The following is a 14,186-nucleotide window of genomic DNA, read 5'->3' as shown; positions in this document are numbered from 1 at the left end:
CCCCTGCCACGTGTGGCTACGTATCACGGATGACGGAGAGAGTTACGTCGCGGCTGATTTTACTCATTTTTCTTTTTGCTTATTCTGTACAATCAGGTACACAGATCATATAGCAATATGCCAGAATTTTCATTTTCGCAGTCCCCAATTTTACGAAGGTTTTATGTTTTACCCTGCGGGAATGCTTTTTTTTCGATTTTATGGCAATTACAAGTTATGTAGAATTTTTATCTGAAGTTAATTTGGCAAAACCTTGGAACCGTGACTTTAACCGTGCGCAATATTTACGAAGGATACAATTTCGAATTCACGTCATATTTTCTCATCGATGGTTGTTTAAAGTGGATCATATCTTTCCCCTTTATATCTTCTTGCCCTTAGATTTAATGTACATTGAGAAATGAGCCTTGTAATACAACGCAGAACTTGAATCTTATAAAGTTCACGACTTTTTGATTGAAAATTTTTCCAACAAAGACCAGGCTATCATTATATTCACGAACAATGTTTACCTGGATTAAATATTTTTTCATCTTCGCTTACTTGAAACGTAAATATTTGAAGCCCACGAAAAAGATGACAAAAAATCGAGACAGTCTTATTAAGAGATGGTTTACTAATTCTTCGTTCAGACTTGAGATCAATAATCACCCCCCGTAAAATTGTATAACAATTACTCCGCACCCCGGCGATAGCGAAATAACGAAGTTAAAAAAATTCTCTTTCTTTACGCTTCTAGGACTCGCAGAACGGCCCGGTTCTGGACCGATGGAGCATATGCTCGGCTGAGGAGGAGCCGCTGGTCCTTCAGCAGTTCCTCAGATTCGCCGAGACGCGTCCCTTCGTCCAGCAACTGTTGTTGGCAGCGGGAACGCCGGGATCGGATGCTATGTCACCGAGTCGTCGACCGTCGCCGCCAACGATGCCCCTCGCCCACCTGCCACCGCCGCTCCACCTCCTCCACTGCGGACTTCCACCCCCGGGTTCGCGGCTGCCGCCCCCGCCGCCGCCGCCCCCGGTATCACACCCGTCCATGTCGCCCAGCTCGGGGCAGAAGCACCACTACAACCACTCGTCGATAAACGCCTCGACGACGACGACGACGACGACGACGAGCGTCAGCTCGCCGCCACGGAGTATCGAAAATTCACAATTCACCGTGTCCCCGTTGAACAGGCTGCAGAGCATGCAGCCGTTCGACTTCCGGAAGCTCGGGGCCCTCGGTCTTCCCGGTTTCCCGCCGCTTCCACCGCCGCCGCCGGCCGACGTGATCCTCGGATCTCGAAAGTCGATGCGACACTCCCAAAGATCTCACAGTCCTCCTCTTCACATCTCGAACTCCCAGCTCAGGCCTCCGGTACCAACGATGCCGCCGGTGTCTTCGGCCGCCCTCACCTTCAGTCACTCCCTAGCCGCGGCCGTGTCGTCGGGCACGCTGCCTCCGAATTTCCCGACTCATTTTCCGCCCCCGCCAATGATGGGGAAGCCAACGGGCGGCGGTATGCCCGGATCTATCGACATGCACAGCAGCGGCGAGAAGAGCAGCGATTTCGGCTCCGAGGACGACGAGGACGACGACGAGAACTCGGGGAGCGCACTGAACCTCAGCAGGCGGGGGGACGGATCTGCGAAACATGAGAACCACCAGAACCACCACCATCACAACAACCACCATCATCATCACCATCATCATCATCATCCGATGTCGATGCAGCCTGCGCCGCTTGGGAGGCCGCCCGGTGTCCCAGGACGGAAACCGCACTCCCCGGGGAAACGACAGCAGTGGGGAACCTCGCCGAACCTACCGCTCAACCTTGGAACGCAGTTCATAAACCCAGCGACGGGGAAGAAGAGGGTTCAGTGCAACGTTTGTCTGAAGACCTTTTGCGACAAGGGGGCGCTCAAGATTCATTTCAGCGCCGTTCACCTGCGGGAGATGCACAAGTGCACGGTCGAGGGCTGCAACATGATGTTCAGCTCGCGACGGTCCCGGAACAGGCACAGCGCGAATCCTAATCCAAAGCTACATTCCCCTCATCTCAGAAGAAAGATCTCACCGCACGACGGACGTTCCTCGATGGCTCACGCTCTTGTCCTTCCACCCCAAGTTGGGCTCCCGGTACCGGCGACCGGTCTGAACCCTCTGTCCTTCGGATCTTTTCCTCTCCTCACTCCGCCGCCGGATCTGCGCCACTCCGCCGCCCTTGACTTCAAACACCTCGATCTCTCGTCTAACCAGAACTGCAACCGCGCCGGGTACGAGGAACTCCATCAGAGGAGGACGTCGTCGAACACAACGGCCAGTATGTCGCCACCTGCTCCACCCACCGCACAGGAATGCGATGAGGAGGAGGACGACGACGACGGTATCGTCGTGGTAGCGGAGGAGGAACACGGCCATCAACCGATGATCGTTTCGCAAAGAGACGAGGAAGACGATCAGCCCGCCGATTTCAGTCTGGCTAAGCGACCCAGGCTCTCGGTTAGCGATCTCGACGACGACTTTGCGAGCAACGTCGACAGCAACGAGGACAACGACTCGGTCGGCACTATCGACCAGCCACCGTCGTCCGTTCATCCGAACTCCGCGAACTCGAACACTCACAACCGGGGCGTACGGAAAAGAAAGTCCCAGAATCCTACGAGGTGCGCGATGCCGACGGAGACTCATTCCTCGTCCACCGAGGGTGAATCCTCGAACGACGCCATCTTCCAGGACCAACCCGAGGACATGTCAATGTCTCGACTCCAGGAAGTTGAGGAAAAGAAGATTACGTCTCCTCGACCTTCGTCCCGGAACAGATCGACCTCTGGTTCCCCGGAACGGGCTGCGGTCGTCGAAAGTTCCGGAATCATTACTACGGGGTCGAAGCAGGAGAGCAACGGGGATACGCCAATTCTCGTTGCGGATGAACCGCTCCAGGAGGAACCGAGGGATCTTAGCTCGAGGGCGAGCAGCGGTCGTCGATCTCCCAGACAGTCTAGTACTCCGGAACCTGTCAAGGCGGCGGCCTCGCCGTCGAGAAATGTCGACACGACGTCGCCGCACGAAAGCCGGGATCGAAAAATTCCTGAGAATCGCAGAGACGAGAATGAGGACCACGAGCAGGACCGGAACCAGGACCAGAACCACGACCAAGACCAGGACCAGGAACAGGACCAGGTGGACGAGGAGGAGGAGGAGGACGAGGAGGATCAGGCGGAGGATGATGATGATGACGAAGATGTCGAGGACGAGGAAGAGGACGATCAAGTCTCGGTCAAACGCCGGCATCAAGAAGGTGAGCGCCCCGATGATACAACCCCCCGTGCCCGATCGAGTTCGGTCGACAGCAGCCACCTGACAACTGCCGACGACCTCTCGCTCGACTCCTCGAATGCTTTGCGTCAACTCGAGTCATTGTCGCAGGGTCGAATGCTGTTCGGAACGCTACAGCAGCAGCAGCCGCAGCCGCCACAGCAGCGGCAGCAGCAGCAGCAGCAGCAGCAGCAGCAGCAGCAGGAGGGTTCGAGGTCTGGCAGAATCTCTACCAGCCCCACCAGCTGCAGCCCAACGATGGAGAATACGATGATGGAGCAGTCGATGATCGGGGACCGGCTGGACATCCACAGCCTGGACAGATTCGAGCGGTTGGACCAGTTGGAGCTAATGGACCGAATGGACACCTACTCTCATGGCTCACGCTCATCCAGCGCCTCGCCCTCCACAACGGGCATGGACATGGACAATAGCCTTATAACTTACGCCCGTTACGAGAACGGGGGCTTCGTAAGTACACAGGAGGTTCCCCTGGACAGGGAAAATCCTCGTCGATGTACCGCCTGCGGCAAGGTGTTCCAAAATCATTTCGGGGTGAAAACGCACTACCAGAACGTCCACCTGAAGCTGATGCACCGGTGCAGCGTCGACGGCTGCAACGCGGCATTTCCATCGAAAAGATCGCGGGATCGGCACTCGGCGAACCTTAACCTCCACCGGAAGCTGTTGTCGACGTCGTCGAGTCCTCCCCTCGCGAACATACCATCGGGCAGCCTCCCGCCGCACCTCGTCGACGATCCCCAGCTGAACCCGCTCCTCCACAACGAGTTCTTCGCGAGGCTTTACGCCGATGCCGGTATCGGGGCGATCGGCGGCTATCCGCTGCCCCCCGGAGGTGTGCCGGGCGTCGATCTAGCCGCCCGAATCCCGCCGCCCCATCCCCTCCTCCTGCCTCCTCACCTCGGTGCTTTCACGGGTCTCTCATCGTTCGCCAGTCATCTCGCAGGGTTGAACGGCATAACCCATCAGCATCTCAACCATCTCACGAGGTTGTCCCAGGAGCGTAACAACCCTCGCAACAGCTCGTCCCATTCCGGTTCCCCGGTCTCGTCGCCGAACCCTGACGACCTTCACGGGAACAAGGATCAGGAGGCGGCGAGATGCATGATACCGGGCTGCGACAGGGTTTTCAATTCCAAAGCCGTACGCGACGCGCACTCGCGCGATCCTCAGGCCCATCGCGATCTACCACCAGTTGTATCGACCAACACGTCGTGACCGCTATCCTGGTATCACGCTCTACGACAACGTAATTACTCTTTGCTGTGATGCCAAAATCTATTATAACAATAATAACAACAACAACAACAACAACAACAACAACAACAACAATAATAATAGCAAATAAAAAAAAAAAGAATTCTCGCTGCTCACTCGTGTATGTATACAATATATATACATTTATACATCTATATATCATATATATGTGTACATGTATAGGGATAAACGATTTTTCGTCAATCGTTGTTCGTTGTATACTTATAATTATATATGTATACCTATACCTGGGTACACGTTATATAGACGGTTTGTTATAGATATAATATACCCAGTTTCTATGATATCCTGGGTATCATTATTTTTTTCTTATTATTTTTTATTATTATCATTATAATACGCAATCTTCATCGGTCGATCGATTTTTACAGTCTTCGTGCTTGTTTTTATTTTATTTTTTTTTATTTTGTTGTTTAATTTTTTTTTTTATTTTCTTATTATCATCATACGGCGGGTAACATGTACAATATTTATTGATTAAAAGCTAATCGTGCGGAATGGTATATATGTATAACAACCGTTGAACTATCTATGCTGTATAGACGAATAAAACTTAGAACGTTATTTAGTTAGTGCAGACTTATATTGTGTTTGTATACGAGAAAATCAGATGCAAGGCGTGTATGTGTTTGTGTGTGTGTACATGAGAGAAAGAGAGTGAAAGAGAGAGAGAGAGTGAGAGGGGGGGGGGGGGGGAGAGGGAGAGAGAGAGAGAGAGAGAGAGAGAGAGAGAGAGAGAGAGAGAGAGAGAGAGAGAGAGAGAGAGGTACAATGAAGAATAAAAAATTACCGGTAATTAATATTTAATCACTAACCAATCAGTACTGTGTATATAATATACATACATACCAATAAATACATTATATTATATAGTCCTTAAAATGTCGATGTGTTAAGCGTAAAGATAAATAAACTATTCTAGGCTATACTATACAAATATAATATACATACACCTACGATTTATAGTATCGTATAATATTGACATATGTATACCGCACCTTGGTGTGGACTATGTTGCAAATTTTTTCATTAAATTTGCAAAGGAAAAAAAAAAAAAACCAACACCAACAAACAAACGAAGGAGAAAAAAAAATAAATAAAATGATCGAAACAAGGGCAGCTAAAATAATTGCAATCTTATAGTGCAGGGAATTAGCAGTAGCATTAGCGTGGTAACAGTAGTGAATAATAATAGTAGTGCAGTAGTGGTACTAAATTTTAAGCTGATAAGCTCGCCAGCAATATATGTCTACGTGTATCTGTAATGTATATTGCTCAAACGCGGGAAATTGATATCAAATTTTGACGGAGAAAGATAAGAAATTTGAAAATAATTAATTTAAAAAAAAAAAAAGAAAAAAAAACACAGAAAGAAAACCACGAACTTGAGTCTCTCGCTAGATACATAAATAATGAAAATAGTTAGATTTTATTTATTGTTTCCTAATGTATACATATATACACAATGCAATTACACTGATGTAGATACTAATACAACGATGATGATTGTCATTACTATTATTTTTATGATTATTCTTATTATTATTATACAATATACACATAATACTCCCGTACAAGCGGCCAGTAGCGGGCACTGCCGCCTGACTTCCTCCTCTTTATTATCGTAGAAGAATTTATAAATTTTACTTGATTAACGCATATATATCTGCCTACACTTACGTACATCTGTAAGATTTTGTGTATACTATCAGTTTTAAATGGATATAATTTAAATTTTATTCACCGTGAAGTGTATTTCTTACACTAAAAATCCTTTTTAATATTCCCGAAAATTTTCACGCGAAATTCTCCACATACCGTAAATTACGTGCAAAAATACACCAAATGATGTCGCCTGTTCCGTTCGAAATTTTTAATACGGTTTTCGCGAATTTTCTGCACGTATGAATAATACACGTACGTATTTTTATTCCCAAATACTTTTTACGTATGGTTATATCAGTGTTAAACATTATTTTGGCATTTACATGACATTTGTTGTAGATACATTATGTGATACATGTATATTGACGATATGTAGGAATCGATCGACTGAACGACGATAATTTTTTTTTGTTACTACCGCGCGTGTTTTATTTTCCTTTTTCTTTCGTAATTTCAACTTTTATTCATTCTTATGTTTCTTTGGTCCTTGGCTATTATTCGAAACGTACGTATGCGTAAATTTCAAGGAAGAAACTTGAGAGATTTTAAGTACGGAAAGAAAACGAAACACAAAACGAATGAATTGTTGTATTGAAAGAACAACAGCGCAAAAAATAAAATCAAAGGAAAAAATCGACCTAATCTACAATTGTAATTATGTATAAATTGAATGCTATGATGTATATTATAGATCAATTATAAAGAATACACTCTCATTATGAAAATAAATATATTAAAATTAAATAATGAGGAATTAATTTCGACCTGACGGCACTTTACATACATATACAATAAAGCCCAGAATAATGCGTCTGAGAATAATTTTGCTTACTACCTAATTCTAATACATATGGATAATTCTTGTTCAAGTCGAAAAGGTTCTGAATTTCGACTCTCGGATTTAGCTCCAAAATTTTGTCGAGCTATTTTTTTTCAGTAAATACTCTACTTCAAAGCCTTTTTGTTCACTTACCAATCTTTGCTAATCGTTTATAAAAAATTTTCATTAATTACCAGTCAACGTACGATATTTTTATTTTCAAAATGTAAGGTAAAACTGCCAAGGCTCGAAATATTAATTTTCACTCAAAGTTTTCGAAAAAAAATAATTTCACGTTTTCGAAATTAATCATAATATTGGAAATTCCCAAAGTATGTAATTTTTGATTTTGATCTTCTTATTTAAAAAAAAAAAACCATCACCAAGTAAACGAAACATTTTTCCCCAAATTCGACATCCGATGAAGTTTTCTTCATTTATTATCGCTTTGTTTGTTTAAAAAAGTCGAAACCTTTCTGTCTACCGCGGAATACGTTACTTTCCTCTTTTACTCCAATATTCATCAGCACTCTTCAGTCTTCTGTTTCCTATATTATTCTCGGCTATTCAGATCGCTCTATCTCGCTCTCTCCCTCTAATCCGCATTGTAGTTCTCAGCATCCGTCTAAATTCTATTATCGATCGTCATCGGCGGACGCTCTCGCTCTCGTTCTTCGACTATATAAGGGAACTCTCTTTTGGATAAGAGTTCAGTTGTCGATCAGCTTTCGGCAAGTCACCACGGACCGAGGTCCATCAATATATCGCTTGTTACCGTATCTCAGGGTTTCAAATCAGCATTCTTTCACTCGCGATCCATTGATCCATTGTACTGCATTGAATATAGCATACATGTTTAATTTTGCACTTACTATGAAACAAACAGAACATCGGATGTCCGGGGTTCTCATATTAGAATTGACGCAATTGCACTTTATCGTAAGTATCGGGCCGGATAAATCATCTTACTAAAAATTATTTATTCTCTCTTAAAGCAACATCGTATTCAATAAACTTACTTCTCAACAGTTTCTTGGTGACCATTTTAATTACAATTTTTTAATTAGGACTTTCTGAAACGAAGTCTACGATTGCATAAAAAAAATTCCAATCATACCAGTTGAATTCATGTTCGACGGTTCTAATTGCCTTTTATGGGACTTGATTTAGATGAAAGTTTCAAAATGGTGAAGTGGAAAAAAAATGTTCCATTTTTACTTTTTTCCAAATTCCATACGAAGTTAGCGCATAAAACGTGAATTCAAGTCGTCGAATATCAATTTAACTGGCATTTTAACTAATCGTCGGTTTCACTTCAGCAGGCCGTAATTTAAAAAATTGATCATAAAGCAGAAAAAATTCATCCCATATTGAACCTGGCATTAAAAATTTCCTTTTTTTTTTGTTTAATTAAAAAAAAAAAAAAAAAATTGAACCAAAATTAAAAATTGTGAATTTTGAGGTTCTCCAATCTTATGTTTAAATTCGAAAATATTTGGTCAGTGATCACGACGGAAGTTCGAATTGCTACTTCCCGAAAACTGAGTGACCGGTAACATTTTATGTCACGGTAATTTTAGTCTTACAATTGGAGCAAGTCACGTTTGAGAAAAAATGTCGAGAATTTTCAACAATTTGTTTAAATTTTCGATAGACAGTTGATTAGTCAAAATGCGTAGGTACGAAAAACAAAAATTGCTATGGAATATAGTTTCAAAGTTGAAAAAGTAGCTCGAGATAAATTTCTAACAGTCCATCGCAATGTGACTCATATAATGTATAGCCGTAATTAAAAGACGTAACTGTATACCTACATGTATATACGTCGAGTTATCAGTCGCAATACGAGAGCGAGGAAAGTTTTGTAATTTTTTACACGTATGTATTATACGCAAGTGACGTAAGGATGAGAAATTCTGGAGACGAGGAGCCCCGCCCTGCGCGGCAGTTCGCTTTTTGAAAACCCGAAATCTTCCGAAATGAGAAATACTTAGCCATTTATCAGAAAATATCTCCGGAGAACCGTCACGCCCACCTTTCCGATCTAGAGCTGAAAGGCGCGTTATAGCTGCCCGTGCAATTTGACGATATATTTATATCTTTCTTTTTCTGTCCGCTAGCCATCTTTCCTTCTTTTATTGCACTTTTATTTACTCACATGTGTATTTATTTCTCAAACGAATTGAGTAATACTCAGCAACAACGACGTCGCGATGCCGCTGCAGCCATCGGAGTTTTCGGTGTCATGGTAATTAGTCGGAACGAAATATTCCGAAAGAGGTCGCCCCGTCGATTTGGCGAGTTAATTACACCCGAGTTAGAGCCGTGCCGGCACTTCGTTAAGTTCCTATCCTCGAGGCAAGATAATTACTGGCTTTTAATCGACTCGCGCAGGGCGATTAGATTATACCAACTCAACTTTGCGCCCTGCGCGTTTCCCGGTTACGGAGATGTGTATGATACAGTTTTCCACGTACAAGGGATGTAAACTTTTGCTCAGAATTTCGCGTGATGCTGGGAGGAAAACGAAAACGAAAACGTTGCTTTACAATTAGGCGCCAGATTCGTTGCGAACGTAACCGATAGCAGAGGCGTGCGTTAGTGCGACAGAGAAGAATCGGGATGAAAGATGACGCTGCTGGGTCTTTTAATATTTATTAGAATTGTCTTTTTACAACGCGCCGTCTGAGGGGTTAAAATCAAATTATAACGGTAGAACAAGGCCGACTAGAGGCTGGTTGAACGAAAATATTACATTCATTAATTTCCGTGCGACACTTAATTTGAATTCCAAAAACTTACGATTTACGTCTATAAATATTTAAAACTTGGGTTATGTAGTGCCAAATTACGCTGGCAGCCTGACTCCTTATTCATCGTTATTGAGGTCAAGAAAATCACATTCATTAAATAATAACTATTGAAACATGTTTAACTTATATTTCTACGTATACGGTACTGAGGTTTCGGATTTTATCCATATTTAAATATCGGGTAAATTCCGCAAGATTTAGAGACAAGAGAATTATAAACGACATCGTTCGAAGAATACGTTTTGTGCGCTACAATAATTCTAACGTTAGTCAATGCAAAAGATTTTTCTAACAACAAAGTTCACATCCTGTTTTGACCATTGAATTCTTGACTCAAAAAAACACGAATTAAAACAAGCTCAATTTGTTTTGACAGAACAATTTCATATTTCTAAAACGAAACGAACGATGTGCGTTCAGTCAAATTTTTAGTCCTTTTCTTGATGCAAAATTCACACTATCGCGAGGAACTCGCGCCGTGTTATCTTGACTAAATTGACAGTCAGCACGATAATTCAAATGTCTGTACCAAGTTGCGACAAGTATTTTGTTGAATTAAGCAAGTATCGCAAGTTCGCCGCATTTGACTGTAGCATTAAATATTTTAATCAAACGAACATCACTCGACTCAAATAACCCGTTCCCTCCGTGTATACATAAATATTTTGGTTTTAAGATTTTTAGATTCTTAAAAACAGATTCGTCGCGTATTTGAAAACCCGCCATTACGACCCTTTTACTCTTTACCCTCCCAACGAGCCACGTTTCCCGATACGTTACGGATGTAACCAAACGAGACCTATAGAGTCCCGAGAGTTTACAAGCGAGCGAAGGACAGTGTATTGCAGTGGTGGGACCGAGAGAGAGACGTAAGCGGGGAAAAAGAGAGCAAGCGGAGTCGGTCGAAAGAGGGAAAGAGAGGGCTAGGCGGGAGGGCGTACCTCGCAAGCATAGACATATAACGGCCGCCCACCACATCCCCTTCCTCTACGGTCCGCCGGCGCGGTGACCACTCGGACAGACGCGTGAGCTGCAGTGAAATGAATGCCGGTCCGAGTGGTCGTTGCTCGCCGAGTTTACTGGGATCGAGACCGTGCCGTTTGAAATACGTCAAATCAATAACTATGCCTGCGGCAGCGTGGATTGCTTGAAAGATTTCATATTATTTGGCAGGATTTTCGGATGATAAAGAGGAAAATAAAATTTAAAAAACAAGAAAACGCCGCGTGCAGTGGTCGCTTTCCTTTATCCTCCTGCCACACGGCGCGGCCGCAGCGTGAAAGATGATTGAAAAATAACAGGCGTCCGGCTGCGGGCACGGGAGGACGAGAGGAGAACGGCAAGGGGCGAGGATGACGATCGTTTCGAAAAAAACGCTAAATCCACCGAATATTACGTGCAACCAAGCCGGAGAGCCGCGGCCACGATCCGCGACGGGGACGGAGGACTCCAGCCTTGCCGAGGATGGGTATACCGTTTAATGAAAAGGTAGAACCGTAACCTGTCTTTACCCCGAACCCATCCTTCTCGGCCCCGCTACCGTGGCGGACCGCAGAAAAGTGGGCCCTAGCAAAATACGGTCTATACCCGGCTCTCCGAGCGCGATTGGCCCAAGATTGTATAGATCCGATCCGAGACGATGCCGATGCGCGTTGCACCCTACACACAGCTGTATACCATGTATACCTGTACCCACCTATTAATGCATCACAGAGACACCGCACGGCACGCAGATCGCACGCGAGACAATTTGGCGCATCGCGTCGGCGTACTATAGATTAATATATATATAAGTAAAAAAGTATTTTGTAGGTAATAAAATTTTATAAAAAAAATTTATACGCCCTTTTACCACCAAAATCGCCTTTTTGCCGAACGGTAACAAGCATCTGTATTCATTTATTCGATGAACTCAACTTTGAACGTTCGTATCGACTACAAGATGAATAGTAGTATAGACCTTTTTTATAGAAAATTTTATTACCTACAAAATGAAAAAAAAACGACTCCGTAACTTGCATAGTTTCCGAGATATCCCGGTTAGAGTGTTTGCATAGCCCTCATCCTGTGTTAATCAAATGGGAAAAATTCAAACCGTATGCGTCACCTTTTAGAATTAAGCCACCGTGCTCCGGTTTTACGAGGCTTCGTTTGAGGCTCAAAACTAACTTTTTCGAAGGTAGGTAAGAAAAAAAAAAAAAAGTTCAAAAAAAAAAAAACCACCCTAATATATATATTATATATATATACATTCACCTATTGCTACTGTTGCTGCTGCTAATCGCACGGGTTCCGAATAGTCTTTGGGCTCACGAGCAGCGGGAAGCTTGTGCGGATATAAGTGTAGGTCTGGGTGGTATCTTTTCGTGAATTCTGTCTAAAATGAAAAATGGAAAATAAGTATACACTGAGAGAAATTTTCAGTTCCGGTTACCGCTCAGTCCTTGACTAATTTAATTTTTTACCACAATCGAAAAATATAGTTCTAGGTAGAAAATGAAAATTAGTTTCGTAGCTGTTAACGGAAAATCTAGTATCGGTTACTATTCTTTCTCATCACGATCACTGTTGCTATATTTTCTTGTAACCGTTGCGAAAATTCAATGCTTGTGCGACAATAAATTGATATTGAAGCCTTGTTTAACTAAAAAAGTAGAGTAAACCTCACAAACTGATTTTGCGTTGCGATTACCAAAAAAGTATCGTCAATAGCGCAAAATGGTTACGCGTATCTCGTTTTTCGTAACTCCAACAATATATATTCAAACAGTTTTTTTTAGCGATACCCGTTTTACTGAATTTGTCTAGTTACTGTAACAAATGAAAGTTTTCTCGGTGGACTCGAAGTTAGTTATCGAATGTGACATGTGGCGTATATATTGTAAATACTGTACATATATTTTTTCAAATAGTCGAGATGTATCTTTTTGTTAGCATGGAATAATCGACGCGTTGCTGAATGAAATTAATCTCATCGTGTTGAGAAAAAAGAATGAGAGCAATGAATTCCAATACAATTTAGTCCGATTGGAGATAATCGGTCTCGAATATAGGTATATATGTATAGCCATGTAATTTTACGAAAAGTGTAAGATCCATTTGAGCAGAGGTATTCAAAAAATGGAAAAAGTACATAAATTTTTTTTTACTTTGAACAGAAAGTAGAAAATTTTCTCTAATTCTGATGCACGTAGACCTGCACACGTTGGTATAATATATAGCGTGCGAGCGTAACCGTGAATGTCAGCGCGCAGTCGCAGATAAAATCTGTTGGTAATTTAACGTCCTGCACATGTCGTCGTCCCCCTCCTCGAACCACCAAGCTGATTTAAGGGGTTAGGTGGGTTTCAAAATTTCAAAAAATCGAATTTTTTTTTTTTTGCTTATCTTATAATTGAATATGTTGAGAATATTCCTTTAAAATTTTAAAACGATCCGAGTCATATTCTAAAAGATATAGCCTTTGGATGTTTCACCCATCAGGCTATAACCGAGCGTGACGCAGGTATATAGAGGCAGATATATCGAGGCAGCTGCTTAGCTATTGTTCGTTTATTTTTGTGATGCGAATACTAGGCTTAGGACTTGCCGGATGTAAAAAATTCTGTGGTTTGATGGATATAAGTTCCTAATTCTTGAATGCATCAACGTACAATTGTTTATGTTGATAAAATACATGAGTGCGTCATAACTGTTGCCGAATCAATTTTGTTGTCTGCTGCAAATCAAGAAAAAAAATTAACGTGTGATGAAAATAATGTTGAAGATACGACAGATGTTACCGTGTCAGGTGATGGCACGTGGAAAAAACATGGGTTTGCATCATTATACGGTGTAAGTACGATTATTTACATGTTATTTGAATGTAAATCTTCAATCGCGTTTTTCTCGAAACTACATTTTCGAAATCGGTAGTCACGATTTCTCGAAAACTTATGAACCGATCTCTTTCAAATTTTGCACACTTCTTTAAAAGAACATTATCTCGTACTTGAACGAAGGAATTTTTTTTTTTTCTATTCCAAGTAATTTTTCAAGGCCATGAAGGGTGCAAATTTTACTCAAAATAAGGGTTTTTTGTTTTCAACGCCGCCAAAAATGTAATTTTTGTTTTTTTTTTTTTTCCTTCGTCCAAGTACGAGTTTTAAACATCTACTAACAGAAAATTTTTGGTTTCTGCATTTCAGATGAATCTGTCATGAGTTATCCTGACTACGCCGAGAGAACTTTTTTTTGAAGGGTCATAGCAGACGACGTGTCCACGCCTTAAATTTCAATATTTTTCAATGAA

At 42.7% G+C, this 14,186-nt stretch overlaps 1 protein-coding gene across 2 annotated transcripts in view; it reads left to right on the top strand.

The window, feature by feature from the left end:
• Positions 1 to 5,346, top strand: part of LOC124304039 (uncharacterized) — a 261,121-nt gene extending 255,775 nt beyond the window's left edge. Inside the window, exons 5-6 of one of the 2 annotated variants that reach the window (XM_046761977.1) lie at positions 740 to 3,281; positions 3,410 to 3,873. In XM_046761977.1, the coding sequence (XP_046617933.1) occupies positions 740 to 3,281; positions 3,410 to 3,732 (2,865 nt within the window). In that variant the 3' untranslated portion in view covers positions 3,733 to 3,873. Of the gene's footprint in view, positions 1 to 739 lie in introns of both variants that reach the window. The other variant, XM_046761976.1, reaches the window with a different exon arrangement.
• The last annotated feature ends 8,840 nt before the right edge of the window (positions 5,347 to 14,186 follow it).

Source organism: Neodiprion virginianus, chromosome 4, assembly GCF_021901495.1.
Source record: "Neodiprion virginianus isolate iyNeoVirg1 chromosome 4, iyNeoVirg1.1, whole genome shotgun sequence".
NCBI classification, from domain to species: Eukaryota; Metazoa; Arthropoda; class Insecta; order Hymenoptera; family Diprionidae; genus Neodiprion; species Neodiprion virginianus.
The sequence above is the reverse complement of the archived record's forward strand: the minus strand, read 5'-3'. Positions and strand labels throughout refer to the sequence as shown.